The 24,242-nt window shown below is 39.0% G+C and overlaps 1 protein-coding gene across 3 annotated transcripts; it reads left to right on the top strand.

The window, feature by feature from the left end:
• Window positions 1–2,384: 2,384 nt before the first annotated feature.
• LOC142094686 (E3 ubiquitin-protein ligase TRIM39-like) lies at window positions 2,385–23,745 on the top strand. 3 transcript variants are annotated; one of them, XM_075177082.1, is made up of 4 exons: window positions 2,406–2,625; window positions 5,322–5,428; window positions 17,129–17,233; window positions 22,325–23,741. In XM_075177082.1, the coding sequence occupies exons 2-4, from the start codon at window positions 5,378–5,380 to the stop codon at window positions 23,330–23,332; spliced, it is 1,164 nt and encodes a 387-aa protein (XP_075033183.1). In that variant the 5' UTR covers window positions 2,406–2,625; window positions 5,322–5,377; the 3' UTR covers window positions 23,333–23,741. The 3 variants fall into 3 exon arrangements, with proteins under 3 accessions (XP_075033184.1, XP_075033185.1, XP_075033183.1); XM_075177083.1 differs by lacking the exons at window positions 17,129–17,233; window positions 22,325–23,741 and adding an exon at window positions 8,316–10,184 and having other exon boundaries at window positions 2,385–2,625; XM_075177084.1 differs by lacking the exon at window positions 17,129–17,233 and having other exon boundaries at window positions 2,403–2,625; window positions 22,325–23,745.
• The last annotated feature ends 497 nt before the right edge of the window (window positions 23,746–24,242 follow it).

Genomic DNA, 24,242 nt, shown 5'->3' with positions numbered 1-24,242 from the left:
ATATATATATATATATATATGTATATATATATATACGCACATATATATAGTTGCAAGAGCCTACTTGTGGCACGGGCAACCTGTAGGCATCAGTACACCGACAACTTCTTGTTGTGAATTAAACGTTCATTTATTGTTTGCATCACAATAAACGGAAACACTTTTTGCCAGGATGACATCAGCAAGCAATACTCTTGCTTACTCCTCCTGGTGACCCTAATGCTAACTAAACTTAGTCCAGCTCTCATAACTGGCCAACTAGTTCAGCATCAGTCACAAACATAATATGAACAACACATTCTTTTAACCCCCACCCAAACACTGCAAACCAATCACAGACTACAAATCAATAACACCCATATGTTGCACCTGTGTACTTATGTGCCATGGGAAAGACTGTATGAAGATTACGGTAACTCTATATGCATCCGTTCCCTGCAGACTTCCTGTGGCAAATAGGCCTCTTTACTACTATATATATATATATATATATATATATATATATATATATATATATATATATATATATATATATATATATATATTATACACAGTAGCAGGTAGTCTATCTAAACGCTCTGACAGATTGACACCTTATCGATCAGCGAACTATTCTAGCTGATTGATCGCTACAGAAATAAACTGCATTATAAATAATCACAGCTACTTTTTTCTATGTAAAATTCCCTATTTCACCCTGTCAAATGCTCTAGTCACCCTACATGCTATTTTAGGAGCACAGCCTGCGAGCCACCTTCCTCCCTACACATTGTCTGTTCTAAAATTGCAGGTGAGGGTGATTTGCTTTGTTTTCAGATCCAACTCTGAAAATCGAGTAGTGTATACTCAGAACTCCAAATCTCAAAACCGTCGGATTTCTCTGAATCTGAACCACTCATCTCTAATTAGAAATATTTATTCAAAATTTGGACAATATTGCCCAGGCATAGCTGCAGGTTTGCTATATCTTGGCACACCCCCTGCAAATATGACCTTTGGCATATCACCTCTGCATCTGGCATCACAAAGAGGCTTCCACGTGACCTGTTGACACGCACCTTAGGTTGAAGATATTGCTGCAGTTGCTGGTGGTGGAGACAACCGTGTTCTCTATGTCTGTCAGAAGTTCCTAAATGTCAGAAAAAAATATCCACAAAAGAGTAATAATAAAAAAACCTGTCATTATAGAAAAATAACTAAAAATAACATTGGAAAGAATGATAGTTAAGCTTAAAAAAATTAGGTATGTCGTCACAAAAATACATTTGATACATCGGGTGAAAATATCTAATCAAAGGCAAGTAAAAACTACTTGAGGAAGGAATCTAGGCATATTGACATATTAGGGAGTCACTCATGCTGTAATGACTTTAAACATTTTAAATTAAACTTAAATTCTGAGAATAAAGCATTTTTTAATGCTATTTTGGTAACGCCATCTGTCGATGTTGTTACCAGAGCAGGGTGTACCACCTCAATGGCTAATAGTGTCGCCCTAAACGGGTTATCACCAGAGGTGAATACAATCCCTTTCGCCAGCAATAACAAACATTTCCTGTGGTAAATCAGCCCCTGAGTTCTAGACCTAAAACTACCTTTTATTGATGGGCTGCTGCTCTTGGGCCAGTTCTGGGAAAAATATGCTTTAAAAAAACAGAGAACTGACAGCAGGGTCCCCTACTGTGCTGGCTCAGAGTAGTTGCCCCATCTGCCCCTGTTATAATCAGGCACTGGTGAAACACGGAGTGGAAGTCATTTACAAAGTACAAAATGTCTGGTACAAGTTTAAAATCAGCCTTGGACCTGCCATATGACTCGATTTGTGCAAGTGCACCTAGATTTCCATCAAGGCGCATGAGCTTGAGGAGCAAGATGACGGTGTTTTCAGAAAAGCAGCAGTTTGTACCAGCAAAGGTGGGAGTTGGGCAGAGTGAGGGCGTTCTTACAAAGAATGAAGTAGACATATTGGTGCACCTTGTGGAGCAGTGCTGGAGTAAGATTTTGTGTTTGCAGAGCAAGATTACTGAAAGGAGATAAAGAGTTGGAGAGTCATTTTGACTTTGAATTATGTACCAGATCAGAGCTGGAGGTTTTAGGGCAGGGATCTGGTGGTACAGCTGGATCTGAATAAAGTGCTGATCAGTAGTGTTAATGTACTGCATCATGTGATCTCCCTCCATCCTCTGCTGGAAATACCTGAATAACAAAGTGAGTCATCTTCATGGTGTAGTTGTAATCAATGGTTAATTAGTGGCCATTAGTTAATTAGTAGTCATTAGATGTTAAGCAGTAGGGCAGAGCATGTGGGCTCCCTGTGTAAAACAAGCTTGTGTTCCACATACAGGAAGTGATGTTCAGGCAGCATTCTCTGTCACGCCTTTGAGTGTGTGGGCCGTTCTCTTATCAGCATCAGACCTTTGGATAGCGAGGCAGAAACGAAAGTTAGGTTTTATGAAACTGAAACTAACTTGTATTTGAAGGGAATCTGTCAGTACTTGCTCTTTAGCTACAGTCATAACAGCAGCGTTAGTGCTGGATAAAGGAAGCACCAAATGACTGAAATTCTGTGTATCCAGCTCATCTAAAACTGGAGAGTATTGATCACAGTGACAGGACTATAAAGTGGTATGTTTGATGCAATATTGAATTTTCATTCACTAATTTATGAATGCACCCTGCTTGTTAAATAACTTTTTACTTTATGGTTTGAGTATGGTGGGTCTTATTTAGTGGAACAGCTAAGATTTTCCATTTATTATAGCATTATGCCTGCATTTGTTATCAATTATCATCATCATTTATTTATATAGCGCCACTGATTCCGCAGCGCTGTACAGAGAACTCATTCACATCTGTCCCTGCCCCATTGGAGCTTACAGTCTAAATTCCACACACACACACACACACACACACACACACACACAGAGAGAGGTAGAGACTAGGGTCAATTTTGATAGCAACCAATTAACCTACTAGTATGTTTTTGGAGTGTGGGAGGAAACCCACGCAAACACAGGGAGAACATACAAACTCCACACAGATAAGGCCATGGTCGGGAATTGAACTCATGACCCCAGTGCTGTGAGGCAGAAGTGCTATCACTTTGCCACCGTGCATAAAACTAATGTCTTTATTCAGCGATGGAGTTTTTACAGACACACTCTGATTTTGCTGTATACACTGGGTTTGCAATGCGATTTGAACACAAGTAAAGTGGAAGTAAACGGATGTCAAACTTGAAACAAAGGAGACCACTTTTGTTTAATCAAATGACGAGATGACGCATCTCATTGCGGTTAACGCTTGTTAACCGCAATGAGATGCGTTTCCACATATGTGTGGCTTGAAGATGATTGTTTCTGGTTTTGTCACACATGCATGTTTAGAAAATGCAAATCAAATGCACGTCTAAACGCATATAAAATGCATACCTAAAGGTAACGCTGCTAATGGGTTTTAATTTACATTTTAGCATGCATTAAAAATGTTTCAAACACCAGTGTGCACGGAGCCTTACATTGGGTAGATTGGTAGGTGTTACTAGCACAGTACAAAAGTGCAATACCTGTTGTACCTGAGATTAAAGTGGATTTTCAATAGGAAGCTGTTTGTTCACTTCATGCATTGCTGCCCTCCCAATTATGTGCTCTGAAAAACAATAAAGTGAAATGTCTGACATGTACATGAAACATAAACGAAAACAGATAAGATATCTAGGGGCACATTTATCAATGTTCGCATAAAGTGAAAAATAGTTTTCAATCCTTATCGCATTGATAAGGATTGAACTATTTCTCAAATTTATGAAGAACCCAACACAGAAACAGCAGTTCCAATAAACTGCTGTTTCTGTGATGACAAAACATACTTACCACTGCCTCTTCGGAACGCGCTGTCTCCGGATCTTCTCATTGTCCTCTTCGTTTTCCTTCATACTGCACATGTGCACAAACCTCTCCGCTCTGTCTCTGGAACTATATTTGCAGAGAGAGAGCTGTGAGTGACAGGGAGGGATCATGTGATCCCTCCACACATGCGCTGTCCAGCTCTGCTCTTCGAAGACAGCACTGAAATTTTTCAAATGTGATAATGTACGCCAGCTTCAGCAGATGTACATTAACATGACAAGTTTCCGAAAAAAACTATTTTTTGGAACTTGTTAGATTGCGAGAGGGAGCAGTCACCATACTATTGAATGACGCACGTTTTGCCGTTACCGGCTTAATCATGGGAATTGCCATGAGGAATAGTCAAGAGTGTTGTAACTACAGTTTAATGGCAAAAAAATGCAAAATCATGCACTTGGGTCTCAAAAACTCAAAAGCTAAATATAGTATTAATGGCACTATAATGGAAACTAATGAGGAGGTAAGGGATCTGGGAGTCACTATTTCAGGTAAAGGCAGGTAAGCAATGTAACAAAGCAATGAAAAATGTAAGACAGATGCTTGGTCGCATAGGGAGAGGAATCAGTAGCAGAAAGTAAGGAGTAATAATGCCACTGTATAGGTCATTGGTACGGCCTCATCTAGAATACTGTGTTAAGTTCTGGAGGATATATCGCCAGAAGGATATAAATACATTAGAGACTGTACAAAGAAATGGTGCTTGGTCTACAGCACAAAACTGGAGGGAAGTAGGTTCAGAGAAAATTTTATGAAAAATTACTTTACAGAAAGGGTAGTGGATAAGTGGAATAACTTCCAGTAGAGCAATTTAAACATGCTTGGGATAGACATAAAAATATCCTTACAAAGAAATAAAGTTTTGATGGTTTGAGCTTACCATAGGTTAAAATATCGGCAAACTAGACGGGCCAAGTGGTTCTTATCTGCCATCAAATTCTATGTTTCTATGTCTTGTCCTACAGAGTGTGTCCTCTTCTAAATGAGCCCCCATTCCATTTTGATACAAAATTTGCACTAAGCCACAACAGCCAATCACACACTTGATTTAATAGTCTATCATGCAGTAGAAACATAATTGCTGTAGTTCATTTAAATGCAGTGTTAATAAATAAACTTTTGTCTTTCTGCATGCTGCTAGTGTCTACATACGTATACCATTGCAAAACTGGGCAGCATATTATGAGACACATATTTTTGCATTGATAACCCCACTACTTTATGTACTATTAGCATGGTATCCTTTACTATTTCTTTCATTGTGCATAGATGTGTGCGTTTTTTTTCTTTCTTTTTCTTTCCATGAAGAATATATTTCCCAGCAGTCAGTTGTACTGAGTAACAGCACTTCTAGGCGTTGCCTGCTTATAGTGTACATAAGAATGTTTTTATCTGTATGTTTTGTGACGTTTGCAGATTCTGAAGAAGGTAGAGCTGTCAGAATATAGCAGAGAACCAGAGAGGGTACTACTATGGAGTCTGCCACGTTGATTCAGCCTAATGGTCCACACCAGGATGATGAGGTACTAGTCAACTGTATTTTTAACTGAATGTAAAACATATGATTTAGTTGTCTGTAGAAAACAATCCTTTTTTTTTTTTATGATAATGGAGCCAGACTTGCAACTGCTTTACTGGAAATGGAATTTTCTGGTAAGAGCGACAAATACACCTTTCCATACACAGCAATAAGTGTAACGTTACTGCAATACAGCCAGTCCGCCCGAATTAATCATAAAATGCTGTGTGTGTGTATGTGCTCAAAACGATCATCAGATGGATGGTTAATCCGATTGGACAGTAACCACATCTGATCTTGTCTGTTGTCATCATCTGTCCATGGGTAAAATGCTCTTTCTGATCTGACCATTAAGCCAATAAATAATGTATGTACCGGAAGTTATGAGCATCCTTATCGTATAACTGTATAGTGGTGGAGAGTTTCTGTGTGTATGTGTATGTGTGTGTGTGTGTGTGTGTGTGTGTGTGTGTGTGTATGTGTGTGTATATATATATATATATATATATATATATATATATATATATATATACACACACATATATACACACACACTGCTGAACTTGCAGAAGTGTATAATGAGCATATGCTGCACACAGAAAGCATTGCAAAACAATGTGATTGGAGCTGGTAACCCTCATTTCAGTTTATTATTGAGAGTGCATAAATGACTTCAGCAGTTTGCACTAACTCAAATTAGATGAATGCAATCTTTAAAACAACACAGAAATATATTCGTAAATATATGCAATTAATTAAAGATGCAGATATATAATAATATATTTAAAAAGAAAAAAGCCCAATATAGAAAGTCCAAATCACCAGGAAGGTACCATCAAGAAATGAATGCAGAAACAGTGAAGAAATGAACAATGTAGGAAACACTTCTGCAAAACAAAGACATATAGAACTTCCCACTGTAAGTAGAATGTAGTACCCGCCAAGTGTTCTGCGGTGATTACCAGGGCAAGAGAAGCATTCACTGCAAAAGGCTGCAAGGCTCCATGACCACAGCCCTTATTCCTAGGTCATGAAATTTGTAGGTTGTCCAAACAGTGATTCTGCCAGCCAGTTTGCCCATTGATCAAAGCATAGTCATAGAGCACTCCATTTAATCTTTGTCTCAATAACTACAAGCTGAGTTGGTGCAACAGTCGGTGGATCTGCATCCGCTCCAATGCCTTGTGCGCATTTCTCTATGTGTGTTTAGGCAGCAAAGTCACAGAAGGGGGGTGCAGATGAAGAAAAATTTACTCTCTCTCGGCCTCTCTGGTTCTGTCCACGCCTGGTTCACCTCATACCTCGCTAACCGCTCCTTCTCTGTATCCATGTCTGGTTCTTCCTCCTCCCCTTACCCTCTCGCTGTAGGAGTCCCACAGGGCTCCGTTCTCGGCCCTCTACTCTTTTCGCTCTATACTTCCTCCCTTGGTGCTCTCATCTCCTCCTTTGGCCTTCAGTATCACCTTTATGCTGATGACATTCAACTTTACATCTCTTCACCTGATCTTTCCTCCACCCTCCTCGCTCAGGTATCTGACTGCCTCTCCGCCATCTCCTCCTGGATGTCGGAGCGCTTTCTCAAAATCAACATTTCCAAAACTGAACTCATTGTCTTTCCTCCTCCCAGCCTCCCATTCCACCATGACCTCTCCATTGTCGTTAACAACACCACCATCTCCTCTGTCACCCAACTCCGCTGCTTGGGTGTCACCCTTGACTCCTCTCTCTCTTTTGCCCCCCACATTCATTCTCTTGCCAAAGCCTGTCGCTTCCAACTACGCAACATCGCCCGCATCCGTCCCTTTCTCTCTCAGGAGGCCACCAAAACCATCATACACGCACTCATCATCTCCCGCCTGGATTACTGCAACCTCCTTTTCACCGGCCTCCCCCACTCCCGTCTCTCCCCCCTCCGCTCTATACTCAATGCGGCCGCAAGACTCATCTACCTCTCACGCCGCTCCTCCTCTGCCTCCCCTCTCTGCCTTGCCCTACACTGGCTCCCCTTCCCCATCAGAATTCTTTTCAAACTCCTCACCACCACTTTCAAGGCTCTCTCCCACTCTACTGCCCCTTATATCTCTAACCTCCTCTCCATTCACACTCCCACCCGCTCCCTGCGCTCGGCCAATGACCGCCGCCTCTCCTCCACTCTGATCACCTCTTCCCATTCCAGAATCCAGGACTTTCCCGTGCAGCCCCCCTTCACTGAAATGACCTCCCTCGCTCCATCCGCCTCTCTCCTACTCTGTGCTCCTTCAAACGTGCACTCAAAACTCACCTCTTTCTCAAAGCCTACCAACCATCCACTTAACCCCCATCTCCTCCACTCATTCTCCCCTCTCTCCCATTCCCTCAACTGGCTCCTCTTGTGCCTGGTCTGTTTAACCCTCCCTTAGGATGTAAGCTCGCTTGAGCAGGGCCCTCTTCCCTCCTGTCTCCTTACCCGTTCTTCTGCTCCCTGTCTATTGCATCTGCCTGCCTGGAGTTTCTGAAGTATTGGTACTTTTGTTTATTGTTCTGTACTGTTATACCCTGTATAGTCTACTGTTTGTACTATGTGCGGCGCTGCGGAAACCTTGTGACACCTAACAAATAAATGATAATAATAATAATAATACTAAAAAAAAGTACATGTACATCCTGCAAAAATAACTGTTATTTGGACTGAAGACAAAGCTTGAGTTGTGTGATCATGTTCACCGTTGCTGAATGAATCACTATAACATCAATATCTATCAAATTACACTAGAGAGCATGAGGTGGAGGAAACATTTCGTTAACAATAGATTTATAATGAACAGCTTGTATGTTTCTGTAAGTTTACCAGCACTTGAGTTCTATATATTAATAGGTTCCTAACAGGATACTGTATGTCCCTCTCTATGTAGACCACCAAAGTGGAAGCACACATTAGCCCCACTGTGACCAGAAATAAAGAACCTGCACTCTCACGCCGGGATGTCAGAAACCAACTTTCAGAGATACAAATTGTGTCATGGCACTTGGTCAGTGACCTTCAAAATAAAATGAGCACAATACAAGAGGATGCTGTAATGCACAAGTCGAAACTCTGCAAAGATTACAGGGGCTATCATCACTTACTGGAAACGGAGGAGGAGATGAGAATGGCTAACAGTAAAAGCACAGAAGATCAAACAATACAGGCATTGGAGGACAAAGCCTTGGAATTGGTGCAGTTGATGGAGATGCTGAAAAAAAGAAAAAAGACAAAGGAGCAAATCCAAGTCATCGGTGCTCAGTTAAAGACATTGGCCAGGTCTGAGGTGGGACTGAATGGATGTGACTCTCCTGTGCAGCTCCGCATTGCAAGTGAAATGAAACATATAGTGAAACCAGTGCCAGAACTAATACAGTTTGACCCACGTAGTGCACATCCAAATCTCATTCTGTCTGCGGACCTCAGGGAGGCTAAATTTCAGTCTAGTCCTCAACTGGCTGAACCGAGCAAACACTGTTTCGAGCCTGGGCTTTATGTCCTAGGAATGCCTGGATTTAAGTCTGGACGGCACTACTGGGAAGTGGACGTGGGCAATAAGAGTAATTGGATTATTGGTGTTGTGAGAGAGTCAGTGGAACGCAAGGGGGCATGGGAGCTGAATTCATCAAATGGCTACTGGGTTCTACGCAAGCAAGAAGACGACGTGTTTTATGGTATTGGAGAAAACTATGCGAGCCTACAGTTGAAAACCTCGCCTCTGAGGATTGGAGTTTCTTTAGATTTATTTAGAAGTCACTTGTGCTTTTATGATGCTGACACTGCAGAACTAATTTTTCAGTTAACTGACTGTTTTGTGCAGGAGAAATTGTTTCCCTTTTTTTGCCCTGGAATCCCTGTTAGAGAAGAAGACTGGGGCCCGTTAACTCTGTGCAACCACAATATTTTATGATCTACTTTGATGATTTTTGTGGTACTTATCCTTTCAGTTTGGTATTATATTTGTAGAGTTCTTATTTATAGGCTAAAGCTGACCACACATGGGCAAATCCTGTCGGATCTGGATGTCAAAACATCACAGAAATATGAAGAAGCAATTGAAGGGTCCACAAGCATTTTTCTAAATATCACGGCCATGACCCCTCAGAACTCAGGTTTATTGGAATCTGCAAGGTCAATAAACTATGGGGGGGATCGGTTTGATATACTGTGACAGAAAACCAAATGGATTTACAATTTAAAGACCTTATCTCCAAATGACCTCAATATAGACTTTAAACTCAGCACATTCTTAAAACTGGAAATGAGAATTGAACCTTGGATGTAACTATCAATATTATTGGCAGACATCCGCAGATATATGCAATAGAAGAAATTTACTATGCAATAATGAAATCCATGGTTAATAATGTGTTTAATATATTGTACTTTATTATGCTGGTACAATTATACATGGATTGATGCTGTCTGACATGAATTATATTGAACAACAGTGAATATTATATATATTTTTTTTTAATCCAGTAATTTATTTATTTTTTATTGAAATTTTTCAAGAAGAAAAACAATCGAAAATATAACATCAACGTCAGATGAGTTACTCACACTACAGCATCACATAGTTACACATATGTGCTAAGCATGTTTAAGGACATATATCGTACATGCTCATACAAAAATCAAATCAAATTACAAGATTCAGCATTTAACATTTGTTGTAGGATCCAGGGGTGACCCAAGACTCATGTACTCCGGACATACTGACTCGAGGACACACGTGAAAATGGAGACTCAAACCACCTGTACCATATATACTCAAATTTCTGCAAGGCCTGTCTACTAGTGTACACAGATCTCTCATGCCCTATAGTGGTGTTAACCAGAGCTTTCCAGTTCTTAATCGTGGAACTCGTCAGGGCCAGCCACATGGTGAATATTATATTTAACATTATTACTAACTTGGCACCCTTGGACAATCTCTCAATTACAACACTTTGTTGGGTTTCACACCAAATCGGCAACTTTTTGCTAATGAACACCAGTTACACCTGAAGCACAGCCAATCATCTGTGCACGGGAATAAGAACAAACATACAAAATAAGTGTCTCCTTTCATTTACAATTCACCTATCCCAGAGGAAGCCCTTTATCGGGCAAAACGCTTTGGATAATACTCATTCTTTTATATTTAGTTCACCCCTTGACCATTTGTATTGAGTGGGACCCGATTGACCAACTCCTTTCACCATTTTCAATTCCTGGGATCAAGCGGCTTCAGAAAAGCCGGTTCCCTACAGCTGATAAGGACTGCAGTTTACAACTGCACATATGCGGACACACACACACACACACACGCTCTCCGGCACTTCCTGAACCCTGGATTCCAGCACAAGCTGCCCCCACTTCACAGAGGAGATAGAAAGAAATACTAAAGAGGGCAATTCTTACGATTACAACAAAACATGAGTCTAGAACTTTGCTTAACCTAACCATCTTGGAATACTTGGAAAATAACGATAATTAACACTATTGGGGGTGTATTCAATTGTTGCTCCGGCCGCCGAGAAAACGAGCGCTCTAAAACTATTACCGTTAATACGGTAATTACTCGCTGAATTTAGGGAGCTGCGAGATGAAATTCAGCTAGTAAACTACCGTTTTTACGCGCAATATTACCGTATAAACGGTAATAGTTTTAACGCGCTCGTTTTCCCGGCGGCCGGAGGAACAATTGAATACGCCCCTTGGTATCACAAAAAACTTGCCATTTATGGATACAAACTGCTGAAAACGAAGAGCTTATTTTTTGTAACATTGGATCGACTCAGATGCCCACTGCATTACCATTAAAGCTGGTGATCCTGGACAATCTTTTAGGAGACTTTTTGTTTACATGCAATATTGCCTACATGTGGTTATGATTTCCATTCTACTTACTGACTACTCTCACCAGCTTGATAACGATGTTAGTGTATTTAGCATTATGTTTTGACAACGATATCTTGTTATATATTATTGTTTATGTATTTATCATCATCATCATCATCAACATTTATTTATATAGCGTTAGCAAATTCCGTAGCACTTTTCAATTGGGAACAAACAGTAATACAACAATGCTGGGTAATACAGACAGAGAGGTATAAGGGCACTGCTCACAAACTTGCATCTATAGGACAATGGGAGTTTTATACAGCAGGTTAAGTGCTACATATTGGTCCAGCCAAAATGCAAAGGTAAAAATTGCTTAGTTGCTGTATGATCCATGCCTTAATTGTTCTAGCCAGAACAACTGTTTGTTTTTTACCTAATGTGGTAATTAAAATTAATTTTCCTACTATACATATATTGGAACTTGGATATAGGGATCATCTGGTTATACAACCTATCTATACTTCTCACAGCATTTAGGAGTTTACATTTTGACTATAGGTACAAGTGTTAGTCAGTGCTAGTCACGCTGATCGTTATTTCTCACTAAAAACAAGCTACACCTGCTACGTACATGTTCACATTCCCAACTACCATTTCACAGGTACATAAGACCACAATAGTTATCACACCTTTTAAGAAACAGCTTAGTGGCTTATGAACAGAATCTTTTTCCTGGGAATATACCGGTAACTTTCTTTTTTACATTTAAAAACAAGTGGTTGGAACCTTCCTTTTGCCCTATTATTCCCTATCCAGCAGCAACGCTTACATTCGACATTGGGGAGCATAGAGAACCCAGCTACCAATCTTTACCAGATCCTGTCACTTGGCCTGAACATTGAGTAACAGGATCCTTGTGAAAACTGGCCGAGCTGGGGCTTGTTAGTCCGGTAGTAAGATGGCCACACGTGCATCCAATAGCGGTCATCTTCCAAACACATTTTCCAACATGTTCTATAATGATCTAATCAAATTTGGGCCACACACTTGAGATACATCAGCCAGAGTACGTTATATGACTGATGTCACAGCCATAGATGCCAGGGACAGTCTCAGTCTCTGGAATGTCCCTATTTTCAGTACTGACCATATGCACAATAAAATGTTTTATTCATCTTGGGTGTAACTCTTGACATTTTACATATTAATAGATTTAAAATGAGTATTTAAAATAACAAGTATGCATGAAAATAACATTTAGCATGACCTAATGGTAATTATAGTGCAAGCAAATCAATAAATATAACTATCTGTATTGTACAATGGCTTATATTGCAAATCCCAGTTTTATTTAATGGTCCACTAAATGTTAAAGATCGCTATAGTGACATGATATTGCTGATCAGGTAAATAAATCACTTTTTCACAGACCTCTGAGTGGGATTAACATTCTTATGTTGGTTAAATACACAGTGAAGGCAGTCATATTGTTGGTGAAGACTATTGAGTACAGCCTAGCAATTCAAAAGCAACCTGTGGCATCATTGAGGTATCGTCGGGCGTTGTAGTTTAATAGGGTGTATTCACAAATAGAGTGCATCCATTTTGTGTTTTGCATGCACTTTAATGATAAGCCCTATAGCAGTATAAAATAGGTTTTTTCCCTGGCGATAGGACTATGCCCTATACATCAATGGGCAGCCCCTCCAGGTGATAAGATTTGCAAGTTTCACCACCAATAGCTTCCCCACAGTGATACATGTACTGCCACAATGCTTGTGCTGTTATTACCATCTCCATTACTGTATGTTTAAAAGGCGTTACATAACTCCTTAGCTACAGACAGTCTGTGTAACAAATCATGCAAGAACATACCATATACCAGAACAAGGACATACAACGTTTTTGGAGAAGGTGCAGATATGAGAAAAAGGGAGACGAGAGCCCTGCTCATGAAGGTTACAATCTAGGGAGAGGGTAATTCTGAGACTTTTGCGAGTGCTTCAAAGCTTGAAGGTTGGGGGTGAGTCTGGACAGACAGGGTAGGGAGATTCATAAGTGAGGAGCAGCACAGGAGAAGTGTTGGAGTCAGAGTGAGAGGTGGTAATCAGAAAGGTATGGTCAAAGGCAGATCTAATAGGGAGTGAGGCAGAGTATCTTGTGACAAAGTCAGAGATATAAGAGGGGGAGTTGGTGACAATGAGTAGCATCATTTAGATTCTGAATTTTATAGGGAACTAGTTTAGGGATTTGCAGAGTGTTGTAGTAGATGTGGACCAGCGAGAGTGGAAGATCAGATTCATCACAGCACTTTTGACACATTGGAACAGGGATAGATGAATGAGGAGTAGGTTGCAGTAGTCATTGCAGAAGATAATGAGAGCATGCAATGGGTTTTGGTAACTTCCTGAGTGTGAGAGTGGGATATTTGAAGGATGATACAGGAAAAGAAGAGTATGTGTAGAGTAAACCTGAAGGCAGAGTCAAAGGTGACAACAAGGTAATGGGCATGGGGAACTAAGGAGAGCGTGATGTTGTCAATGTTAAGGGAGACTAGAGGGGGGTAGTGACACTGGGAGGTGGAAAGATGATCAGCTCTGTTTTGGATATATTGAACTGTAAATAGCTTTGGTGCATCCAAGAGGAGATGGCAGAGAAGCAATACGTAAGATAAAATACAAGGTGGGAGGTCAGGGAATGAAAGTTAGATGTGGATGTCATGTGTATAGAGGTGGTATTAGAGGCTGAAGAGTGTGTTAGTTTAGCAACAGAAGAGTTAAAATGAGAGAAAAGCAGGAGACCAAGATAAGAGCCTTGAGAGACCATGACACATAGAAGTGATTCGGAGGATGTGCCAGAGGTAAAGACATTGCAGAGGCATTCAGAAAGGTGGGAGGTGATTCACAGTGTTGCGAAGGCCAACTGAGTGAATAGTGTGCTGGAGGGGAGAAGGTGGTCGACTGTGTCAAAACTGGCGGAGAGGTCAAGGAGGATGAGTATGAAGAAGTTACTCTACACCTTGGCTGTTAACAAATTGTTGATCACTTAATTTAGGGCAGTCTAATGTACTATAGTATGATAATACCCAGACATGCTAAACCTGTATATACTGTATATGGGCCTGATTCATTAAGGAAAGTTAAGCAAAAGTAAGTAAGGCAAAACCATATTGCATTGGAGGGGGGGGGGGGGGGTAAACTTAAAATGTGATGGCAGGTTTATATTCTTTTGATAGGGCATGTCCTAGATCAACTTTAAATTTTAGTATACAAATAAGCTATCAAGTATTTGTGTGCTACATGAAAAAACAGCCAGTATTTTCCTTATGTGCAAAACAATAAACTAATTTGCACCCCTTGCATTGCAACATAGTTTTGTCCAGAAAATTTGAATAAACTATTATTTTTTATAAAAATCAAGTATTTCATGCCAACCCACCAATTACCAAGGTTGTGTCTAGTTAGACGGCACATACAGTACCTGCTGCTAAAATTGCTCTGGCACTAACGGTTGTACAATTAAGTACAATTTCATTCTTAGACCTAAGGAAGAGAGGGACTCTGACTGTATACTTATAGAAGTAATATGCATGAATATCCACACAAGAAAAGAGACGAGGCAGTGCTGTATGTTGGAGAGAGCTATTTCAGATCATTATGGCTTTTAGGTAACATTTGCTGCTTTTAATAAATTGTATTTTCTAAAATTACCATATATTTTAAAGTATACTATTAAATACTATTATACCTAGTGAATATTGGTTAAGGGAATAAAACTTTGCATTCTAAACCAGTATTCATGAGAATGCAGCCTATTAAATCACTCATTTCTTCTCAACACTGCCACTCCAAGGACAGGCTTTGATAAGATCTGACTTGAATTGGTGTCATCTCCCTCGACAATCAATCAAATTAATTCCTTCCCAGTACCCTCTGACACCACCTCTTCATTAGATCCCACAAATGAAGATGAAGTATCTACTCTCTTCTTATCTTTCTACTCTACCTCCAGTCTCCTGTGCTCATTCTACCTCTACTGGTATCTTTCCATAATTATTCAATCACGCAGTGAATACTGCAGTTCTGAAAAAAACAACATTTTGACCCAAACTCTCTCTGAAATTGCCATCCCATCTCTCAGCTCCCATGCCCCTCCAAGCTTCTTGAGTGAATTGCCTACACTCACCTCACATGCTTTTTGACACAAACAACCTATTGGATCCTTCTTAGTCAGGCGATTGCTCTCAAAACTCCACAGAGAGTGCATTGACAAAGGCTGGGAATGATTTAATCATTGCTAAAACTAAAGGTCATTACTCACTTCCAATTCTGAATCTCTCTGCTGCATTTGACACTGTTGACCACTCTCTTCCTATACAAACACTACAATCCCTAGGTCATCAAGACACTGTCCTATCCTGGTTCTCATTCTACATATCTAATCGCTCTTTGCCTGTTCATTTCTCTGGATCCACCTCTGCTCCACTTCCTTTATCAGTTGGAGTACCACAAGGCTCAGTCCTAGGTCCTCTGCTGTTCTCTATCTAAACCACTTCTCTTGGAAAACTGATAGGCTCCTTTGGATTTCAGTATCATCTCTATGCGGATGATACCCAAAGTTATCTATCTTCTCCTGATCTCTCACCATCTGTGTTGTCTCGTGTAACTGACTGTCTTTCTGCCATTTTATCTTGGATGTCCTCTCGCCAACTCAAACTCAATCTTTCAAAAACATAGTTAATAATATTCCTACCCACCAATGGAAGTTGCCTACATGAGCCTGCTGCCTATGTGTGATCATTGAATCAGAACTATCCTTTGCTCCCCACATCGACTCGCACATCTAAAAAACAATTCCAGAATACGCACATATCCCACAAGACTATGCAAAAACTTTAATTCATGCACTCATCTACTGCATTTACTATTGTAGTTCCCCCCATTACTGGTCTTTCTGTAATCAGACTCACAATCTATTTTGCACGCAGGGGCTAGATTGATTTCAAATTTGTTTTCCCTCTGCTGAGTTACTCTGTCAGTTTCTACATTGCCTGTTTGTAAACAAATCCAAAATAAAATACTTCTACAAACAAACAAGGCCATCAACAACACTGCACCAAGATACATCTCCTCACTTGTCTCAAAATATCTTCCAACTTAACATTGCCGTTCTGCACAAGATCTGCGTCTCTCATCCACTCTCATTACATGCTCCTATTCCCGATTACCCAACCTTTTTCGAGCTACACCTACTCTATGGAATTCACTCTCTCGCACAATAAGACTTTCCTCTAGTCTTCAAATCTGCAAGCGTTCTCTGAAAACCCACCTCTTCAGACAAGCTTATAATATTCCTTAACCACCCTAGGGTACCTTACTACCACCCTTTACACAGTTGACACAAGACACCAGCTCTCTGACCCCTGACCAACATTGCTGTATGACTGGATCATACAGCAACTAAGCAATTTTTACTTTTGCATTTTGGCTGGGCCAATATGTAGCACTTAACCTCCTGTATAAAACTCCCAATTGTCCTATAGATGTAAGCTTGTGAGCAGGACCCTTATACCTCTCTGTCTGTATTACCCAGCATTGTTTTACTACTGTGTTTTTCCCAATTGTAAAGCGCTACGGAATTTGTTGGCGCTTTATAAATGATGATAGGTACCAGTGATGTCATGGAGGCACTTAATAGCCAGAAACCTCTGAGGCCCTGGGTTTAGTGATTTGATATGCTGCAATCTTCCATATGTTTAGTCCATACAATGGCTGCCTCCTCTATTTGTAAGTGACATGTGTTATTTTAATATAATATAGCTCCAGAAAATAAGATTATTTATTACATAATCTATAAATTTTTGTAATGCAGATACAAAGTCAGTACACAGAAAGCAGAATGCCACAAGAAGAGGAAGAAACAGACACCATGGGGCTATTGACAGCAAATGACACCATAAATCATCAGAAAGAGGAGGTACATTCCTTACATACCAGCTGAGTATCATTCACTGCTAACAGGCTGTGATTTATTATTATCTCTGCTTTAGCTGTCAGTATATCAGCTAACCTGACTGCTTCTGTTACTTAGCTGGAAAAAAAACCTGTGTCCTATGCATTGTCCACACTGGAAACGGCACTCATTTACATTATAAGGATTACATTTTACCAGGAAGTGCAATCGCCATATAAAGAAGAGATAGATAACATGTGACTCTCCAGCTGTTTTTAGAGCTATATGTCCCAGAATGCTCTGCCCGGCACACTATTAAAAAAACATATCCCAAAATTCTGAAGAGTAGATGCACATAAAACAAAATAAGCTATGAATTATTTTTCTAAATCTATATATCACAAGCTCATTTTATTTAAAAAGCAAGTAAAGCCACTGTTTGACTTTGATATAACTTGTGCTTCACATCTGTGCAAACTGTGTTTTCTAAAAGTGTGTTTATATATTGTTATAACCTGTGTTAGACTGCTGGACAGGGAGTCATAGTTTATTATACCATCCTGGCCTGGCACTCACACAGTTAAACGACTCAGTTGAACAAATAGGTAACAATCTCTAATGCCTGCCAATAACTATCTATGAAACTGAACAGTTGTGTATTGCACTGGGTAAGCCCACTAAACTAGTGATATATTGTTTTATCATCAATACCATATGGTTTGTTATATAATCCTCTAATGAGTAAATATCACTAGAAAAGGTGCACCCTCACATAGAGTAGCATGTAGTACTGAGAAGTAGAGAAAAGAATATGTGTAACGGGACACTCAAAGGGCTAATTTCAATTAAAAAATAACACTTTATTGATAATTCTATTAAAATAATAGTTTGTGTTCAATGATAACTAGAATCTTCATAAGAACAATATTATTAGCGAAATATTAAAAACACAAGTAAAGATACATGAACCAGTTAATCAAATACAGTTAAAATTAGCAGATAACTGCTAGACTGTGCCGCTGTAATATATAGATATCTTTGTTACTATAATTTCCTTGTATTATAACTCCTCATTTAACAGTTCTTTCTGTGCAGTCTGTTTATCATTAGTTACCACATCAGAGAAATAGACCGTAGTATGCTGGTATTCAAACCAGTAAGTGTGGCATATAACACCCTAATACTCGGCTAATCATAAATGGACCCTATATTTCTATATCTATTGGATTATATTGGTAATACCTTTTAGATATTTTAGATATTACAATTAGGTTGCTAATATAAGCATCACATATGTTAGTTATAAATAATCACTCACTCCCAGGTTATAGCGCAAAACTATCATATATTAGTGAGTTCTTCTCTGGGGGTGCTCGATTAATTATTACTGCATATGACATTCTATTTGGCAATAATAGGATTTAACCTATGGATAAACATAGTACTTAGCGTCTAATCATGAATATTATAATGATCTCCTTTGGGAGTGAGTGATTATTTATAACCAACATGTGATGCTTATATTAGCAAACTAATTGTAATATCTAAAATATATAAAGGTATTACCATTATAATCCAATAGATATAGAAATATAGGGTCCATTTATGATTAGCTGAGTCTTAGGGTGTGGTATGCCACACTAACTGGTTTGATTCCAGTATACTAAGGTCTATTTCTCTGATGTGGTAACTAATGATAAACAGACTGGACAGAAATAACTGGTAAATGAGCTATAATACAAGGAAATTATATTAACCAAGATATCTATATATTACAGCGGCACAGTGTAGCAGTTATCTGCTATATTAACTGGTTCGTGTATCTTTACTTGTGTTTTTAATATTTCGCTAATAATGTTTTTATGAAGATTCTAGTTCTCATTGAACACAAACGATTATTTTAATAGAATTATCAATTAAATGTTATTTTTTAATTGAAATTAGCCCTTTGAGTGCCCCGTTACACATATTCTTTTTTCTACTTCTCAGTACTACAATAACTAACTTCACCTGCTGCAGCCTCCCTCTGCACTTCTTAATTCACTGTCCTGGACATTGCAACATGGTAATTATATCTTTGTTTTTCTCTCTCTTTTTTTTTTCCTGCTTCAGTCTCGCCATCCAGCTGCTTAATGCCTGCTCTCTCTCTGACCCTTACCCTTTCACTTGATACTTCTGCTTCCACAAACCTTAGAATGTAATCTCTGACGGGCAGAGTCTTCTTCCCTATGTCTCATTTCTGTATTCTGTCTCATGTCTGCCCACTCCTCGTCCTCCTATCTGTCCCTGTTTTTTGTCTTATGCTGAATCATTTTTGTATGCAATGCAATTTATTCTGTTAATTGCACTCGTGCATTTATTATTCTGCTTATCTGTATGTACATTTGTAATATTGTTGTATGTTCTAACCCCCTATGTACTATGGAAACTTTGCCTTATAAATAAAAGATAATAAAAGCTGTGTATTAGGCCTCATAACCACTGGTGTCACTTACATGCGTGTGAAATCCTAGTAAATCATGGGAATGACACCTGAACGTTTCTAGTGTCAGCATACCTACTACACTCACTAGTGTTTGTCATCATTGCTGTAGCATTTATTATTTTCAGTTCTCAGAATGCATCTTGTTCTGTCCACATACATGCATTATAAAAGACAAAAGTAGCTCCAAACATCAGTAACAAATACAGGTCAAACATGTTTGGCATGCCTTCTTACTAGGTGTGACAATTATGTACTATTGTTATTTTGTCTTAATATTCAGGTAGGAAACTGTATATTGTATGTAACCTTGTAATGTAATCTCAATGTGTGCTTTGCTAAATGACATGAGTCTGTACCTATGCAAATGGCAATAATCTTTTGCAACTAGCCAGACCCGGGATAGATAAACATCTCGGAGGAGTTTGAAGCCCCAAAGTTTTAAAGCAAGCCAAGCAGAACGAGCAGAGGTGAGAACTCAGGCCCGGTGAACATTCTAGATCTCAAGAAATCCATAACTCACTTCGGAAAGCTCTATGTCATTTTGGGAATCAATCTGACGTAATTGAAAATACAATTCCTAAGGTGGGGGTGAGGAGCCTGTAAGAAAGATTTGAAATCTTCTGCTTTAGACATTACATTGTGCATTTTCATAAGGTGGTTTATCAAAACTGAAATGTCCCATATTTCTCAATTGTGTTCCTTTACAAACACGCCAAGTCTTAACTAGTAAGTTAAACTCTGGTTTTATTTCCTATATTATTTCTGAAACTTATTTGTGCAATTTATTGTATATCTTGTTATTAACATTTTTGTAATTAAGCCTTGGAAACTTTTTTCAGATTAAATACATTTAATCTATTGTATTTTACGAGATTCCTTGTGAATTTACGAAGCCCAGGGAGGCTCATGCTACATGTGTATGTGATTTAAGTGTGAAACATTAATAAGTGGGGGTTTTTTTTAACATAAGGACACCATAATAAATCCTTTGTGGTGGCATTGCTAAGTGACTAAGGTGCCGCCAGTCATGGCCAGCTGTTCAGATTGCTGTATCTGAGACAGGCTGGGTGTTCTTGACACTAGGGTTAAATGCTAACACAATACTAGTGGGTAATTGGCTTTATTGAGCTACATTATATTAAATAACTGTAGTGTTTATACTTAACTAAATATGCATATCATGCTGTTTTTATCCCTCTGCAGGAGGGAGAGGAGGAAGGGGAGGGAGGAGGGTTCTCTACCAGAGCAAACAGAGTAAGTGGCAGCTTGGCAGAATTGTTCTGGGAAGATGTACTGTGTAGCTTGGTGGATTATACATAGGGGCAGGTCCAGTGAGCTCAAATGCCTGAGACTTAGCTTTTTGACCTTCATCAGATCCCATTACAACATTGTTTTAAAGGTGCTTCATCTGTTTGTATTTGGATGTAATACTTTACTTTTACCAGAGCAGCATTGTTAAGTCATGTTATTAATAATTTATTTTACCTTGATGGTTCATATATGAAAATTTCAGTTTTGATATTTAGTGGACCTTTAATTTTACAAAACACATTGAGACCAACACTTGAGTATAGGTTTCCATAAAACCAGGAGAGTCCAATCCTTCTCATTAAGTATTTTTTAGCCTATTATGCACGCCTCACCGACCACAGAAGGGGTAGAATTTTTGTGGGCTGAATCAATGGTCATGAGAATTTATTAATTATTAATTATTAATTATTTATTAATTATGAACCAGAGCCAAGTTGAGAACCAATAGGGGATTGGGGAATGGTGATTTCACAGGTAATTTTTTGAATTGGTGTAAAAGGCAAGAATAAAAAAAACACATACACACACAACAAATGGGTAAACTCAATGGTCCTGTAGGTAATGGCTTCTTGAATTGGTAGGACGCATTCTTATGAATATTGGTTCAGCCTACGAAGTGGCTGCTTTAGCAGTATCATTATTTCCTAGTGAATTTATAAGCTACTTTCTTATGAATATTAATTCAGTCCACACAATTGCTGCCTACACTGTATGCGAGCAACAAATGTACATTCAGGAAATTGCTAAATTATTTTATATATGGTTCATTAGTTGATGTTACCTTTTTGTGTCTTAAGCTTCCTATGAGTTTGCTTGTTCTAAAATGACCATTTAAGAATGCAGTCATCTGAGTTACTGTGACAACACTGGCTCTGCCCCTTTTGTATGAATCCATTTATGGACAGCAAGTTTTTCAATTTGTTACTCATATTCTATATGCTTGTCTAGAGAAGCGTCTCCCTCTTTATATGGCAACCTGCAGCAGAATAGTAAAAGAGCTTGTTGGACATATTTATTCAAGTATAAATGCAACAGTTATATTGGGTATAACTTTCAGCTCCGTAATATGGTTTTACTTGCTCTTTAAGAATTATATACTCTTCTTAAAAGCATTGGATGCTTTTGTTTAAATAGTACAGAATTTGTAATTTTAAAACCATCCCTATACACCAGTCACGTTATCATTTTCTCACTTGCCATTTCTCTTTTACTGGTAAACCAGTCCTTTTGTGTATATAGTGCCTGGCCTATGTGTTTCCGCATTGTACACATGTATTGTTCAAAATATATATCTGACCGCTTTTGTCCCTTCTACATAGAGTCCCTCATGGCTTGTTCTTCAAGAAGATGAACAGATGCAAAATGCTGAAGATCTGCTACGTTTGCAGGAGGAAGCGTGGGAGTTGTTTGAAGACTATGAGAAAAAATTACGCACAACGCGGTTTACTGCTGATCTGCAAAGGGAGAGACTTAGAGGATCCTTTTATCACCTTCACCAGCATCTTTTAAAGGAGGAGGAGGTACTTCTAGCCAAACATAAGAGTACAGTGGAAACATCCATTGTGGATTTGGAATCCAGAGTTTTATCATTGGCAGACTTGTCTACTTCCATTACAGAGATTCTGGTGACATTGAAAAAAGGGGCACAAATAACTGTAACAGCAGAACAATTGAGAGTGTTCAAGTCTCGGTTACTGTATCTGTCCAAAGTCATGGTGACACTAGAAAAACATGTATCGCCTTTCTGGATACAGGAGTGGCGAGGAATAAGGCATGTTATAAAACCAGTGCAAAAGTCATTATGTTTTGACCTAGACAGTGCTCACCCCAATCTGTTCATATCAAAAAACCTCAAGCAGGTAAGATATACGTCCTTCCCTCAGGTTAAAAAAAACAAACACTACTTTGACCCAGGTCTTTATGTACTAGGATTGCCTGGATTTCAGTCTGGTCAGCATTATTGGGAGGTGGATGTTGGTCATAAAAGCAATTGGATTGTTGGTGTAGTGGTGAAGTCGGTGCAACGAAAACGATCTTGTGATCTAAGTCCGGCAAATGGGATCTGGGTGCTACGTAAGAAACAAGACTGTGTCTACTCTGGCTGTGGGCATTCGACGCCAATGCCTACAACTTTACCTATGAGAATCGGGGTGTTTGTGGATGTTTTCAGTGGTTACCTGGCTTTCTATGATGTGGATACCACTGGCTTAATTTTTGAGAAGTCTGGATGCATTTTTCAGGAGAAACTCTTTGCTTTCTTCTGTCCAGGGGTCCCTGTAAAGGAGGAAGATCTCCGGCCTTTGACTCTTTTGCCACTAATTAGATAAGAAGAGGTTTGAGAAGGAGATTCAACAAATTGATGACAGAACCACTCACATGCCTGAAATACAACAAGCATTTGTATTATATGCTCATGTCATTCTCATACAGCCAGTTATACAAAATGTTTTATTTTTAGTTATTAACTGTGTTTAAAAATGGTCTATTTGAAAATCGTCTACTTGTGACTAACAGGCTTCCTTAAACATGGTCTTAAAATTGATTCCCCAACAGCTGTATATCTGGAAAATCCCAGTTCAGATCTTCTGTACACTATCTGTTTATAATTCAGGTGATGCTAATAAATATATATATATTAGTGAATAATATCTGTATAAACAATGAGTTCTGATGTTATCGTTTGTAGTGAGCAGATTTTTGGGGGTTTTTTTTTTCCATTGTGGATTTTTCCATAATTGTTTTGTTATTTGGACTACATTGAATTATCATAGAGAATGTTATTTTATATATTTTTTTAAATCAGGTAAAATTTTATTGCATTTTTTCCTTTAAACAACAAAAAAGCCCAACACAGTAGGCTATCCCCCCAACTATACCCCATACAGTGATACAAGCATTGTCAAGTATTTGTACACCATGCAGTTAGAAAAACCAAAAAACATTGACATTCCCATTTCCAAGTAAAGATATATACATTTTTCCAAGATATAGTGAGATAATGGTACAGCTTTGGTAATACAAGATACAATCGTTGATCTTAATAACATAATAGGCGGCTGGATGTCTGCCCCAAGCTTCAATCAGGAGAGTTCCACTTCCCTCAATCCCTCCGTGACATACGGGATATCCTCCATCTATACCATATTCTTTCATACTTATCCACCAATTTCCTGCTGGTATACATGAACCTTTCATGGCCGACTGTATCGTTAACAAGGTCAATCCAGCTATTCAATG

This window comes from Mixophyes fleayi, chromosome 6, assembly GCF_038048845.1.
Source record: "Mixophyes fleayi isolate aMixFle1 chromosome 6, aMixFle1.hap1, whole genome shotgun sequence".
NCBI classification, from domain to species: Eukaryota; Metazoa; Chordata; class Amphibia; order Anura; family Limnodynastidae; genus Mixophyes; species Mixophyes fleayi.
The sequence above is the reverse complement of the archived record's forward strand: the minus strand, read 5'-3'. Positions and strand labels throughout refer to the sequence as shown.